Raw genomic sequence first — 15331 nt, 5'->3', positions numbered from 1 at the left:
GTTGAGAAGAAAAGGGCGGTGGCCTCGATCCGAGGGTCGTGCTTTGTACCAATGTGGGTGGGAGTCTGAATGTGCACGTGGGGGCCCGCCCTCCCGCTGCCCAGGCTCTGGGTGCGTCAGGTGGAAAGGGCCCCGAGGACACCTCTCCCCACCCGCCCCCCAGGATCTCGTCCCCACTGGCCCCCCAGGACCCTAACCCCTCTTTCCTCACAGGACCCCATCCCTGTACCCTCCTAGGACCTCATCCCCAGACCACTTCTCCACCCTCCAGGACACCCCCCACTGAACCCCCAGACCAGTCCCTCCGCCCCCCAGAACCCCGTCCCCCAGGACCCTGTCCCCCAGAACCCTGTCCCCCCAGGACCCCGTCCCCCAGGACCCCGTCCCCCAGGACCCCATCCCCCTGTCCCCCCAGGACCCCATCCACCAGGACCCCATCCCCCAGGACCCAGTCCCCCTGTCCCCCCAGGACCCCGTCTCCCAGGACCCTGTCCCCCCAGAACCCTGTCCCCCTGTTCCCGCAGGACCCCGTCCCCCAGAAGCCCATCCCCCAGGACCCTGCCCCCACCCCAGGACCCCATCCCCCTGTCCCCCCAGAACCTTGTCCCCCTGTCCCCCCAGGACCCCGTCCCCCTGTCCCTCCAGGACCCCGTCCCCCAGGACCCCATCCCCCAGGACCCCATCCCCCTGTCCCCAGGACCCAATCCCCCAGGACTCCGTCCCCCAGGACCCCGTCCCCCTGTCCCCCCAGAACCCCATCCCCCAGAACCCTGTCCCCCCAGGACCCCGCCCCCGCCCCAGGAGACTCGGGCTGGACTGCTGTCTGGTCGCCCCCATCGGTTTCTGCGAGAACTGTCTGCTCCGTCTCAGCTGTCTTTCACTTGTAGTCAGCTGCCCTGGGCCCCCCTCGGGCGCGCCCCCACATGTGCCGAGTGCGGAGCCCTCTCTGCGGCTGCCGCCACCTCCGAAGCTGCCAGTGATGCTGTGTCAGTGCCTCCCAGTGCCCACCCGCCTGCCACCGGGCCCAGCTCTCCACAGTCACATTCTGCTTGTGTTCAGCTTTCTCTGTCATTTCTGTCATCTCTGCGGTTCCCTCCGGGGTCCTAGGCAGCCCCTGCCCAGCCCTCCCCCACCCCTGCTTTCCACCACCCCCGTCCCCCCCAGGGCCACTCAGTGCAGGGAGGCCAGCGGGCAGGGAGTCCCCTTGGGCAGAGCAGCCCCTCACAGGGTGGCCGTGAGTGTGCTGCGGCCTGGGCCAGCACTGAGTGTGCCAGTGTGTGTGAGCGTGAGCACGTGGGAGGGAACGTGTGTGACTCCACGTGAGAGTGTGTGCAAGTGGGCACACGTGTGTTCACGGGTGTGTGCCTGCATGTGTGTGTGACTGGGACAGGCAGTCACAGCCATGGAAGTGGTGGGGAGGCCCTGGGCCAGCGGGCTGTTTACTGTGCCCGGGGCCACCAAGGGCTTGAGCAGGGCAGGATGGCGTGAGCCTGGGGTCCCAGGTGCAGGGGCCACCAAGGGCTTGAGCAGGGCAGGATGGCGTGGGCCTGGGGTCCCAGGTGCAGGGGCCACCAAGGGCTTGAGCAGGGCAGGATGGCGTGGGCCTGGGGTTCCAGGTGCAGGGGCCACCAAGGGCTTGAGCAGGGCAGGATGGCGTGGGCCTGGGGTCCCAGGTGCAGGGACCACCAAGGGCTTGAGCAGGGCAGGATGGCGTGGGCCTGGGGTCCCAGGTGCAGGGGCCACCAAGGGCTTGAGCAGGGCAGGATGGCGTGGGCCTGGGGTCCCAGGTGCAGGGGCCACCAAGGGCTTGAGCAGGGCAGGATGGCGTGGGCCTGGGGTCCCAGGTGCAGGGGCCACCAAGGGCTTGAGCAGGGCAGGATTGTGTGGGCCTGGGGTCCCAGGTGCAGGGGCCACCAAGGGCTTGAGCAGGGCAGGATGGTGTGAGCCCGGGGTCCCAGGTGCAGGGGCCACCAAGGGCTTGAGCAGGGCAGGATGGCGTGGGCCTGGGGTCCCAGGTGCAGGGGCCACCAAGGGCTTGAGCAGGGCAGGATGGCGTGGGCCTGGGGTCCCAGGTGCAGGGGCCACCAAGGGCTTGAGCAGGGCAGGATGGCGTGGGCCTGGGGTCCCAGGTGCAGGGTCCACCAAGGGCTTGAGCAGGGCAGGATGGCGTGGGCCTGGGGTCCCAGGTGCAGGCTACATCTGGAGGGAGCGTGGCTCAGTCGACTTTGACAGCATTTGGTGGTCCTGTCTCTGGACCCTAGACCCTCCTGTGTTCACTCCCTGGGCTGGACACTTAGGTCTTGGATGGCAGAGGGCAGTGCTGGCCAGAGCAGAGGTGGACATGGGGTCACAGCCCGAGCTGGGCTGGTTCAGCCAGAAGCCTCTGGGCTGGGGGCTCTAGGGAGGGGCGGGGTTCTCCTTCACGCTGGGTCTACAGCGGCCAGCAAACACAGGTCACAGGTTGGGGGAAACACAGGTCACACACGGGTGCAGGCATGGCCTTTTCTTTGGTTTCACACGCCAGTCTCCATGGAGGGCAACACCTGGTGCTGTAATGTGTGGAACTGTACCCAGGGCCTGGGGGGATGTAACCTGTGAGGTCCCGCAGCCGTGAGAGGCAGTCCTCGTGCCTCACCCCAGCCACACGTGGAGCCCCTGCCCCCTCGTGCCCCACCCCAGCCACACGTGGAGCCCCTGCCCCCTCGTGCCCCACCCCAGCCACACGTGGAGCCCCTGCCCCCTCGTGCCCCACCCCAACCATACGTGGAGCCCCTGCCCCCTCGTTCCCCAACCCAGCCACACGTGGAGCCCCTGCCCCCACCTAGGAGCATCTGACTTTGCAAAGGGGACAGATGGGGCGACTGCCCGTGGACCTCGCCCACCAGCTCCTCTCCTCCTCCAGTCACGCCGGGGCCTGCGTGGGTCCCCCACGAGGCCTCTGCAGATGCCGCGGGGAGGAGAGGAGCTTCAGGTCCCCGGGCTCAGCCACCTGCCAGCACAGATGCCTCAGGCTGTGCATGCCAGGCCTCGGGCCGAGGGAGGATGACTCACGGAGCATGAGGAGTTTGGGAGGGGCGCTTGGCCCTGCCTGCTCAGAACATGGGGGTCAGGGCACATCCAGGGGTCCCGGCCAGAGATGGTCTGCTTTTTGGGAGTGAGGAGAGAGATGACCAATCCCCACCCACCATGATGGGGGAACGGAGGTGCAGAGCCAGGAAGGGGCAAAGGACAGACGTCACCAGCTGTGTGTGTCTCCACCGAGGGCCCGCTTGTTCGGGCCCTGTGCCAGGTGTGGCACCGCAGGCGTGGGAGGAGGCAGAGGCTCATCCTCTGAGTAAGAAAGCCCGTGGGTGCCGTCCTCACCAGGAGCTGTCTGCACCCGGCCTGCTTCTCCTCGGTGCTGGTGGTCAGCCAGGGCCTGGATGGGGCTGGGTCTTGTGCCGTGGGCAGAGCTGACGTTTGAGAAGGAACCATGGGAGGGGAGCCTGCCAGGAGACCCCAGGGTTGTGTGGGGAGAAGAGGGGCCCGTGAGGTCCAGTTTGGAGCCCATGCTATGCCTGGGGAGCAGGGGTGGCTTCGGGGTGACTCCTGGCGTTGGCCTGAATCACCAGGCGGGGGACCCAGGAGCTGTCCCTGAGCTGGGGAAGGCCTTGGGTGGAGGCAGGACAAGAAGCTTTGTCCTGGAGAAGAGACGGGACTGGGATTGGGGACCTCAGTCTTAGAGGCTGGCCAGCTGAGGAGGAGATGGAGGGGGAGGAGGAGAATGAGGAAGAAGAGGAAAAGGAGGAAAAGGATGGAGGGAAGGGCCCGGGAGGAGTAGGGGGAGAAGGAGGAGGATCCAGGAGGCAGCTGTGGCTCTTCGAGGTCTAGAGGTGAGTACGGACACGGTCCAGCCTTTCTGGTTGGGCCCCTTGCAGGTCCTGGGCCATAGGGCAGAGTGTGCAGTCTGGCAGGAGCTCTTGGCCAGGGCCCCACTGATTTGGGGGTCCTTGTCCTGGCTGGAACCCCAGGCCCTCCCAAGCTCTCTCCCCCGCCCCCAGCCCTGTGCCCCCAGCTCCAACATAGTAGCCCTATCCTACACCCATCTGTCCTGTTTGTTGTGAGGTAGGAGGAAGGGAGTGGTCTGGACATCAGCTGCCAATCCTAGTGACCTTGACAGTGGCCCCAGCAGCCCCTTGGAGCCCCTGCAAGCAGTCACCCACCCGGGGGCAGAGCTCGCCGTGGCCCTGAGCGGCACAGTGGTGCCCAGGCTGGGCCGCGTTTCCTGAGCACCCGTTGCATGCTAGGTGCTCTGCAGAGGCGTTCTGTACCCACAACAGCCCCTGGGCGTGGCCTAGTGTCCCCGCTGCACGATGCAGGAGACGGGCGCGGAGTGGGCACAGGTGTAGCCCATGGTGTGCAGGGAGGGGCCCGGGCTGCCAAGGGTGACGACTGGGGAGGCGGTCCTGGAGGAGGGGGCAAGGGCTGTGGGGCAGAGGCAGCCTCTTCCCTGGACAGGCAGACCAGGGCCCCCCAAGAGGAGGCAGCGCCTGTCCGTCTGTCCTGTCTGTCTCTGCCCTGGTCACCTACCCGCCCGGCCTTGTCTGTCCTGTCGCCTCCCCTCCCAGACTCTCCGCTCTCTTTTCCTCCCTTTTCTCTGTCCAGAGCTCAGAGGCCTGGCCACGTACCCCTCCCTGTGGCCCTCTGGCAGCTCAGGCCCTGGACCTCTGACTGGGGGCCGAAGGGCTGTGTGGGCGCCTTGGGAGCTGGAACCAGCAGGGGCCTCCTCTCCCCGGGCCTCCCAACAGGCAGTCGGGAACCCAGTGTCCCAGAGGGCTCCCTCCCTCACCGGGTACCAGCTCCCCTGGGAGCCCTCATTGCTGGCAGAACTCAGCAAGACCGGCCAAGCAGTGGGTCTCTGCAGAGGACAGAGGGGTGAAGCGTCCCGGGGAGAGGAGACACACAGCCCGGGCGTGGGAGGCCCCGTGGAGCCCCCGTGGAGGGAGGGGGGGCTGAGGCCAGGTGCCGTCCCGAGTGTCCCCTCCTGGGCGTGGTCTGGGCGGCCCTGACATGGCACTCTCTGCAGGGCCTCGCTGTGGAGCCCTGACCGCGGGGTGGGGGTGGGGGACGAGGCCAGGTGCCATCCCGAGTGTCCCCTCCACGGGGCGAGGCCAGGTGCCATCCGAGTGTCCCCTCCTGGGCGTGGTCTGGCGGCCCTGACCCCGCGCTCTCTGCAGGGCCTCGCTGTGGAGCCCTGACCCCGGGGGGGGGGCGAGGCCAGGTGCCGTCCCGAGTGTCCCCTCCACGGGGCGAGGCCAGGTGCCATCCGAGTGTCCCCTCCTGGGCGTGGTCTGGCGGCCCTGACCCCGCGCTCTCTGCAGGGCCTCGCTGTGGAGCTCCTGCGTGGTGGGGGTGGGGGACGAGGCCAGGTGCCGTCCCGAGTGTCCCCCCCTGGGCGTGGTCTGGCGGCCCTGACCCCGCGCTCTCTGCAGGGCCTCGCTGTGGAGCTCCTGCGTGGTGCTGCCGCTGCTGGCGCTGACCTGGATGTCGGCCGTGCTCGCCGTCACCGACCGCCGCTCCGCCCTCTTCCAGATCCTCTTTGCCGTCTTCGACTCGCTGGAGGGCTTCGTCATCGTGATGGTGCACTGCATCCTGCGGAGAGAGGTGGGCGCCGCGGGCCGGGCGGGGGCGTGCCCACGGAGCCGGGCCCTCGGTTCGCCCCGGGTGCCTGCAGGGTCCCCCGCGGCTGCTGGGCGGTCAGCCTGGCCCAGGCACAGAGGTGTCCCCGTGCCCCATGCTGGCTCAGACCGGGGTAGGGGCCACTCTGTCCCCCTGGGGCCCGTGGGAGCCACCAGAGATGTGGGCAGGCCTCGTGGCAGCTGAGACTTCTGACACTTTCCGGACCTTTCCCCGAGGCACCTGGGGAAGGTTTTCACCCAGCTGCTCCCCAGGTGCCACCTGCTGGTCGCCACAAGTAAGGCGGCTTCCCGGATCTTGGAGGGATGGAAGTGTGAGGAAGTGAGCGTCTTGACATCCCCGACTCGGTTCTTCTTCGGGGTCACACGGGGAGCCCTGATGGGGAGGGCCAGGCTGTCGGGGGGCAGGGTGGGCGGGCAGGTCCTGCTTCCCTGGCAGCCCTGGAAAGGAGGCAGAGGCACTTGTTAAAGCGTGCAGCTTGGAGAGGGTCAGGAGAGCGGGAAGGAGGCTGTGCCCAGTGCACAGGCACAGGGAGGGGCCCGGAGAGCTCTGGGACGGGGGGCCGCCGGGGCCCTCTGGACGCCGAGGCCAGGCCCGGAGTGAGGCGGCCGGCTCTCCGCCAGTCTGAGGAGCAGCTTCCGTCCCCCTGAACTGGCAGCACTGCCCCCACCGGACCCCACACCCCCACGGAGCTTCCCAGTTCGGGGTGGACACGGGCCTGGAGGTGCCTGCATAACTGAAGATAGGGGTGCCGTACCGAGTATGAATCGGGGAAGACGTGCGTGCTGACCGTGCTCACCCCATCAGCGGAGGCCCCCCACAGGTTCATGCCACTGGGGAGATGTGAACCCCAGCCCCAGGGGCTCTGACCCCAGCGAAAGGCAGGAGAATGAAGACCTGCAGTTCATGCCGTCCAAACAGCCCCGGTTGACCCTGAGGGTCCACTCTGAAAGGACCTGAGGACAGCCAGCTCCGGAAAAGCCACAGACCCACCCAGCGGGCCAGGGAGATAGAGCCCAGGGGGAGGAAGTGTCACCGCCCGTGATGATGTCCTCGGGGAAACGCCCGTGTGGTCCATGTCCTGGCCCCCGAGTGGCCCGTCTCCGTGTTTACGACAGCTCCTTCTGCAGACGGGCAGCTGCCGCCCCACGCGGAGTGCTCGCTCGCCGTGGGTGGTCACATGCTCACTGGGCGCTAAGGCCACGCCTGTGGCCCCTGGTGGCCCGGCTGCAGAAAGGGACATCGGAGAGCAGAAAGAGAATGAAAACCACGGAGCGGGCCCTGAGCAGCTGTGGACAGTGAGACCGAGGCCGCGTCCACCAAGGGGACGGTGGAACTTGGAAAACAGTGAGAAGGTGGATTTGGAAGGGCGCCTGACCGTCCTCTTCTGAAAAGTCCTGGCCGTAGTGGTGTCATCACCTCGGGCGGAGTGGGTGGTGATCCTCCCGCAGCGGGTGCCCGGCCCCCCACGAACACGCAGGCCCACTCAGGACACTGCAGACACAGATCAGGCATCTCAAGAGGGAGTGAGGGCCAGGCCCTCGGCTCGTCCAGACAGTCAGGGAAGCAGAGGCTGTGGTGACGAAGGACAGGTCTGGACACCAGGTGACTCCTCAGCCTGATGGCAGCTTCTTACCGACTCCAGCCAGGACTGCTCGGTCCTGGAGCGCCAGATTCCGGAGTTCCTGCCCCAAAGGGCACGGAGACTCAGACGCGCGGAGGCTGGGCCTGGGCACTGGGCCTGCTGGGGTCAGCTGCCCTCCCGCACCGCGCCAGGGCTCCGGTCCTCGCCGACGGGAGCTGCCACTGACCGCCTGTGGTCTCTCTCCCCAGGTGCAGGACGCCGTGAAGTGCCGCGTGGTGGACCGCCAGGAGGAGGGCAACGGGGACTCGGGGGGCTCCTTCCAGAACGGCCACGCCCAGCTCATGGTAGGGCTTGGAGCCGGGCGTGGCTGCCTCTGACCTCTCTAGGCCCCACAGCTCCATCAGGGGGAGCTCGGAGCCCAGGCTGGGGTTGGGGGGACGGAGGGTGCCCAGGGTGGACCCCTGGTCCAGGGTTTGGGTGTGGGCAGGTCGAGTTAACGAGAGGCTGGATGGGCTGGTGTCCACGCTGTGCCCGCCCCCTGTACCAGCGGTGTGGTTTGGTCAGACTCCAGCCTCTGGGTGTCCTGGCCTGCCCTGCTCTCAGCTCCTGCTCTCTCCAGCTTCTCTCTTGGGGACCGGTCTGGCCTGTCTGCTCACCCCCACCCTGCTGTGGCCCTGTCCTCAGCCAGGCCCCCCTCAGGACCTGACTTCCAGGTCCTCTGGCACCACGCACACTGTCTGACCCCAGATGCTGCCCCGGCACCCCTGTCCCCGCCTCCTCCTGCAGCTCACCCTGCAGGTGTCCACTGAGATGCCACCTTTTCTGGGGCCCCCCAACTCCCCATCAGACCACCTGTTCTGGCCCTGGTAGTGCCCTGGGTGAATTCTCCGCATTGTCATTTCGAGGTTGCTGCCCACTGGGGCACAGTGAGCCTCACAGGCAGGAGGTACTCATTCGGTCTTTGAGGTGCCTGCACCTCACAGTGGTCAGTTGGGTCACAGGCAGGGCCCCAGCAGAGGCCAGTGGCAGCCGGTGGCAGCTGGGGTCAGCTGCGGGTGTTCTGTAGGGTAAAGGCGGGGGCCCGAGGTGGAAGAGGCCAGGTCCTGGACTCCTGACACTGCTCTTGGCCTGACCTCTGAGGTCAGACTCTGGGGTCTCCCCAATAACCTGAGCCCTGCATTTGCAGGGCAGGAACCCCAGCTTTGAGATTAAGGGCACAGCCATCCCTGGGGGCCCTATGGCCCCTGGAGGAGGCCACATACCAGCCCGGGGTGACCGGAGCCTGATTCCCCCGCTCCTAGCCCAGGACTGGGCGGGCGCTGCAGGCGGCAGGGACCGTGGCCGCTGCTCGAGGGGCAGCTGGTGTCCTCCCTGGCACGAGACACCTGTGTCACAGCCCTGCTCTGCCTCTTCCGGGCCAGCCAGATGCCCATCCCCCATCCCCGGGGCCTGGCGAGGACTGAAAGGGTGACATGGGGCAATGGCTTGGGCAGCAGGGGGCACTGGAGGAATGTGGGGGACAGCAAAGGGGGTCTTGTACTGGGGGCCTGGGGAAAGGAGGCCAGAGGGGCAAGAACGAGTGAGCTGGGGTGGGACCAGCCTCTCACTTCCCAGCTAACCTACGCACGGCCTGGGGGGAGGAGGCTCACACGTGTGTGCACAAACTTGCGTATACACACATGTTCAGTGTGCATACATACACAGTTATGTGTGCACCTCTACACATGCTCACACATGTACATGCATGCCTGCACATGCTCGTGCACACACATACACACTTATGTGCACACACGTGCAGTCACAGGTGTCAGCGTGCAGGGAGTAGTGGCCCTCCAGGAGTTCACTTAGTGTGGACACATCAGTACCTGGCACCCTTGAATGTGTGGGCCCCCTCAGCTTTCAGGAGTGTGCACACACACAGCACAGACACGCACGGGCACACATGCCCCTCCAGGGTGTGACTGCGGCTCCAGTGTGGCCCTGTCCACCAGCCTGCTGGCCCCCAGCCCTCAGCCTGCCCGTCTCTGTCTTGCAGACCGACTTCGAGAAGGATGTGGATCTGGCCTGTAGATCAGGTGAGCGCCTGACAGGTGAGAGCGACAGGTGGCCCTCGCCCGGGTCCACTTGCTTCTTTTTCTGTTCTTTATACCTCTGTGTGTCCATTTGTCTGTCCTCATCCCACCCCATCTTCACAGCCCACCCGGCCCATGGAGACACCGCCCTGGGAGCCCCGGCCTGAGCAGGGAGACGGGGCCCCACCCCCGCCCGGTCGGGCCTGTGCAGACTCGGTTTGCTCTGGCGCCCCTGCCTCCCAGCCCCCCCACTCCCTGAGGCTGCAGGCCACACCTGTGGGGTCCTGAGCCCCGGAGAGGAACCCCTGGGGCCCCTGCCTCCCAGCCCCCCCACTCCCTGAGGCTGCAGGCCACACCTGTGGGGTCCTTAGCCCCGGAGAGGACCCCCTGGCGCCCCTGCCTCCCAGCCCCCCCCCCACCCCCTGAGGCTGCAGGCCACACCTGTGGGGTCCTTAGCCCCGGAGAGGACCCCCTGGCGCCCCTGCCTCCCAGCCCCCCCCCCCACCCCCTGAGGCTGCAGGCCACACCTGTGGGGTCCTGAGCCCTGGAGAGGACCACCTGGGGCCCCTGCCTCCCAGACACCTCTCACTCCCTGAGGCTGCAGGCCACACCTGTGGGGTCCTTAGCCCCGGAGAGGACCCCCTGGCGCCCCTGCCTCCCAGACACCCCCCACTCCCTGAGGCTGCAGGCCACACCTGTGGGGTCCTGAGTCCCGGAGAGGACCACCTGGGGCCCCTGCCCAGGGCTCACACTCCGCACATCGTGCCCCAGTCCTCAGCACCCACAGTCACTGCCGGTCTGGGGCCCCCACCTCCTCCTCTCAGGGGTAGTGAGACTGGGCAAGCTCTGACCTCTGACCCCGGCCTGCCCACCCTCAAGGGCTCGTGTTCTGTGTCACCTTCATTTCTTCATTGTTGGTCCAACCACAGATGACTTTTCAGATGAGGGGGACTTCAGGGGGAGCAGGAGGAAAGGAGGCAGAAGGACCCGCTGCTGGGGCCTAGGCCAGTGCTGAGCTTCCTGGAAGCAAGGACAAAACAAGAATTAATTGCCCAATAAGAGAAAACCCCCCAAGGGTCATTGTTCTATGAGCCAAGGGTCTGGGGCAGTGACAGGCAGTCCTTCTGGGGGGCCACCCTCCCTCTGGTCTGCCAGGGGTTTGAGGAGCACCTTCTCTAGAGACAGCCCTAAGTGGCGAGTGCCAGCTGCTGCCAGGTAGACCCAGGAGGGCTTTTTGGAGGAGGTGATCCCTGGGTTAGTCTGCGCAGGAACTGGAGCCATCCCTGCTGCCTTAGTAGTCTCATGCTATCTAGCCAGCATCCCTGGGAGGTGGCCCCGCCCTGGGGGCTGTGGGAGGCTTGGCCCCGCCCTGGGGGCTGTGGGAGGCTTGGCCCCGCCCTGGGGGCTGTGGGAGGCTTGGCCCCGCCCTGTTCGGGTGGCACTGATCTTGGAGCCTCCGTTTCCTTTCTCATTAGGAAAATGACCCAGTCTGGCCCAGGTCCTTCTGAACAACGAGTGGCTAGAGGCTGTGGGGTGGGGGTCGTTAGGAGGGGGTGTCACAAACAACCAAGCCCTGAGTGTGCAGGGAGCGGGGACCCAGTGTGGGCCAGCACAGGGTGCGGTAGGCACCCCAACACGGGGCCCGGGCCCTGGACGGATTTGGGCTGTGTGCCCAGTGCATGGGGGCCCACAGCCTGGTCCATGGGCTTGGCACTCACTCTGTGGTGGGCAGGGGGACCTCACTGGGACAGATGCAAGGGCAGCAAGGGTGGGGCCCTTCCTGACCCTGGGGGGGCACAGGTGTGGCGGAGAAGATGGCCGGTCCCCTGTTGGGCCTCATGGAGTGGACGTTAGCTGCAGGCGAGGGGCAGGGTGCCGGCGTCCAGTGTGTTGAGAAGAGAAGGGGCAGGGAGGGTGGCCTGAGAGGCTCCGACCTGTGGCGAGCGAGTGGCCGTCAGCCTGGGCAGCTTGGAGGCTGCGTGCTGATGGGATCAGGGGCAGGAAGCAGCTGACAAGCACTGGCCCTGGGGCCGGACAGAGGTGTGGGTGGGAACTGGGCCACCGGCCAGCAGGGGCTGCGCCCCGAGTGGGACTGGGTGGACGACCAAACCGGGCAGGACTGGGTGGACGACCAAACCGGGCAGCTTAGGCGCTCAGAGGGCCAGCCAGGGCTGAACTGACCGGTAAGATCGAGGTGGGTGGTGGGCATGCTCACCAGGGCAGAGCTCAGGGCAGCCTGATGCCGCCTGTAGTTCAACTGCCCACATCGAGAAGCTATGTCCCTGCACTTCTGGGCAGCATGAGTCACCTCGGGCCACCAGAGGCCACCCAGCTTCTGGAAGGGCAGTGTCTGGGTGGTGGTCATCTGCCCTCGCAGGGGTGGACAGAGGGGCACCCCGTGTCCCAGCCGAGTGTGAAGGGACGAAAGGAACTCTGGCTGCTATAGCGCCAGACAGAGGAGGGGCTGTGCCCAGTGGGGTCCTGGCCAAGCCGTTCCGACTTCTCTCCTGTCCCCCCAGTGCTGAACAAGGACATCGCGGCTTGCCGCACGGCCACCATCACGGGCACGCTCAAGCGGCCGTCGCTGGCCGAGGAGGAGAAGCTGAAGCTGGCCCATGCCAAGGTGCCGCCCCCCAACTTCAACAGCCTGCCCGCCAACGTGTCCAAGCTCCACGTGCACGGCTCCCCCCACTGCCCGGGCGGCCCCCTGCCCGACTTCCCCAACCACTCGCTGACCCTCAAGAAGAGCCGGGCTCCCAAGTCCTCTTTCGTGGGGGATGGGGACATCTTCAAGAAGCTGGACTCAGAGCTGAGCCGGGCCCAGGAGAAGGCCCTGGACACGAGCTACGTGATCCTGCCCACGGCCACGGCCACGCTGCGGCCCAAGGCCCAGGAAGAGCCCAAGTACAGCATCCACCTGGACCAGATGCCCCAGACGCGCCTCATCCACCTCAACATGGCGCCCGACGCCAGCCTCCCGGCCCGCAGCCCGCCCTCCCGCCAGCCCCCCGAGGCCCCCCCGGCCCAGCCCCCGCCGCCCCCGCCTCCGCCGCCCCCGCCACCCCCGCAGCCTCTGCCCCCGGCGCCCAGCCTGGAGCCAGCACCCCCCAGCCTGGGGGAGCCCGGGAACCCTGCTGCCCACCCGGGGCCCAGCACAGGGGCTGGGAGCAAGAATGAGAACGTCTCCACCTTATCTGTGAGCTCCCTGGAGGTGAGGGCTGCCTGGTGGGGGGGCAGTCGGGGTCTCTAGTCAGCGAGGGAGGGGCGCGCCTCCTGGGGGCCCCGGGGACTGAGGAGCTTACATCCCACCTCATCGGCTGGAAGAGTCCCCCGTTGGCCTGGCCTGGGACCGAGGTGCCCTGGCTCTGCCCAGAGCGCGTGGCATCGGCTGTTCTCCGGCACGCCCCTGGCCCTGCTGGGCCCTCACGATGGAAAGCTGGCTGCTTGTGCGAGAACAGCCCCCCACCCGCTGGTCCCCGTAGGGTGATGTCCCGTTGCCAGGGGCTCAGGACTCGGCCTGCAGGTGAACTGGCTGGAATCGAGCTCCCTCGGGCTGGGCAGTCCTGCCAGTCTCTCCTTAGACCAGCCCGAAACCCGGAGTGGACCCCCACTCAGCCTGCAGGACCTGGGCTCAGAAACTGGGGGGGTGGGGAGGCCCAGCATCCCAAGAGTAAGCATGGGGTGAGGGGGACCCTGGTACCCCACCCGCAGGCAATGAGAGGCCAGGACTTGTGGTCAGGGGGGTTTTAAGGAAACTGGTTACAAATGCACACAGACCACTTCTCCCCACAGAGGCGGAAATCGCGGTATGCAGAACTGGACTTTGAGGTGGGTCCCAGGTCCCCTCTCCCAAACACCTGGGTCTAGGTGTCTTCTGAGCCCCTGGCCAGGCAGCCCAAGCGGTGCAGCAGGCAGTTCCTGGGGGGGAGGACCCCACCCCGACCCCGGAGGCCACATCTCCAGGAGCCAGCCCGCGGGAGGGTGCAGCAGGCAGTTCCTGGGGGGGAGGACCCCACCCCGACCCGGGAGGCCACATCTCCGGGAGTCAGCCCGCGGGCGGGTGGGGCAGGGCAGCCCCTCCAGGCTCGGGCCCTGCCCTCTGCCCCTGCAGAAGATCATGCACACGCGGAAGCGGCACCAGGACATGTTCCAGGACCTGAACCGGAAGCTGCAGCACGCAGAGAAGGACAAGGAGGTGCTGGGCCCGGAGAGCAAGGTCCGGACGGCAGGGCCGTGGGGCGGTGGGTGGGGCTGGTGTGGGCAGTCGAGGGAGAGCCCTTAGGTGAGCCTGCCTTCTCCCTCCTTCTCCGACCCCGCTGCATCCATTTGTTCATTTGTCCAGCCTTTCCCTGGCTGGTCCAGCGCCTCCCTCCGGCCCGTGCTGGGCCCGGGAAGAAGTGGACAGGCAGGCAGGGTGTCGGAGGGCCAGGGCAGCCGGGGAAGGTGACCTCGGAGAGCCACGCGAGGGGTGCTGAGCAGGCAGGGCCCCTAGCTGCCCTTCCCTGCAGGTCACCCCAGATCCTGACCCAGCAGGGGGGCCGCAGCCCTTGTGCTGTCCGGGAAGGGCTCTGTGCCTGCCCTCCCCACTGTGCTGGGCCTCCCGCTGCCCTGCCCACGCCTCTCTGGTCCCTTCCTCCCTGTCGACGGGTGTCTGCATCCTTTTCCCCTCACCGTCTCTCTCTCCCTCTCTGTCCCGCCCCGTCCACCGCCTGCTGCCCAGCAGCCAGAGAAGCAGCAGACACCCAACAAGCGTCCCTGGGAGAGCCTCCGGAAAGCCCACGGGCCGCCCACCTGGGTGAAGAAGGAGCTGGAGCCGCTGCCGCCGTCGCCGCTCGAGCTGCGCAGCGTGGAGTGGGAGAAGTCGGGGGCCACCATCCCGCTGGTGGGCCAGGACATCATCGACCTCCAGACCGAGGTCTGAGTGGGTGGGCGACGGCCACGCACCGGCACGGAGGAGGGAGGCTGCTCTGCCCGCTCCTGCTGCAGGACGGGCACAGACACGCTCGCGGGCAGCGGGCCAGGCCTGCGCCCCGGCCTCAGGGCACTTGGACGGCGGCCAGGCAGAGACCCTCAGTGTTGGGACCAGAGCCAGACGGGACAGGAGGCGGTGGCCCCAGTGGCACAGGGCTGCAGAGGCCAGAAGATGCCTCAGACTCGGCCCTCCTCGGACCCAACCCCGGTGGTCGGGCAGGCGGTTGTGGACAATGGCCAGGCCGGGTGCGGTCAGCACCCCTGGGATGCCCGCCTGAGCCGCTGCAACAGAGGACCAGCCTGCTTGTTCCGGCCGGCCTGACACCGTTTTTTAGACACCCCCATTCCTCGGGAAGCAGCCAGCCCCCCCCCAGGGCCTGGACCTCCTTGACCCAGGCGGAGAGCACAGTCCTCTCCTGCCTGCCTACAAGGGCAGGACTAGAGGCCCACTCTGGGATGAGGCAAGGGTGGGGAATCTATTTTTTCTCTCCTTTTCTTTTCTTCAATAAAACAGTTAAAAACCCACGTGCTCTCTCTGTGACCATCCTGGGGGCAGCATGGATGTGGGGACCCTGCAGGCTGGGGCCGGGCTCTGCTGACCAGCCTTGGTCCCTTCACCCAGGAGAGGGTTGGGAGGCCTGGCTGGCACCACAGCTTCGCCCGCCTTGTGCCCTGCTTGTGAGTATTGGGACAGCCCCCCACCCCAACGGTGGGCCAGGGCCCCAAGCAGTTGCTCATGTCTCCCAAGGGAACCCAGGGTGCTGGGACCCCTACTTCCCTCCCCTCCTCAGACTTAAGAGACTCACAGGGACATGCGTTTGACTTCCCTGGGCCCTGGAGTCATTGCAGGAGGGACTCTCTGAGACGAGAAGAAATGCAGAGTGGTGGACATGGGGAGAGGGAGGGACTTCCCCTTCTTCCATTGGCTGTGGGGGGCCCACCATCTCTTCCAGATCCCCTGTCCTACTCTCCTCCCCCTTAGTCCTGGGGCAGGGCAAGTCCAGGCTGGACTGGGGGCCACATTCTC

General features: G+C 66.9%; 1 protein-coding gene across 4 annotated transcripts in view; it reads left to right on the top strand.

Moving 5' to 3' along the window:
* ADGRB1 (adhesion G protein-coupled receptor B1) overlaps positions 1 to 14826 on the top strand; it is an 85390-nt gene extending 70564 nt beyond the window's left edge. For 3 of the 4 annotated variants that reach the window (XM_066265553.1, XM_066265555.1, XM_066265556.1), the window contains 7 exons: positions 5472 to 5643; positions 7510 to 7605; positions 9297 to 9351; positions 11853 to 12544; positions 13126 to 13161; positions 13445 to 13549; positions 14057 to 14826. In XM_066265553.1, coding sequence (XP_066121650.1) covers positions 5472 to 5643; positions 7510 to 7605; positions 9297 to 9351; positions 11853 to 12544; positions 13126 to 13161; positions 13445 to 13549; positions 14057 to 14254 — 1354 coding nt within the window. In that variant the 3' untranslated portion in view covers positions 14255 to 14826. The remainder of the gene's footprint in view (positions 1 to 5471; positions 5644 to 7509; positions 7606 to 9296; positions 9352 to 11852; positions 12545 to 13125; positions 13162 to 13444; positions 13550 to 14056) is intronic. The other variant, XM_066265554.1, reaches the window with a different exon arrangement.
* Positions 14827 to 15331: the final 505 nt, after the last annotated feature.

The sequence above is a fragment of the Saccopteryx bilineata genome, chromosome 3 (assembly GCF_036850765.1).
Source record: "Saccopteryx bilineata isolate mSacBil1 chromosome 3, mSacBil1_pri_phased_curated, whole genome shotgun sequence".
NCBI lineage: Eukaryota > Metazoa > Chordata > Mammalia > Chiroptera > Emballonuridae > Saccopteryx > Saccopteryx bilineata.
The sequence above is the reverse complement of the archived record's forward strand: the minus strand, read 5'-3'. Positions and strand labels throughout refer to the sequence as shown.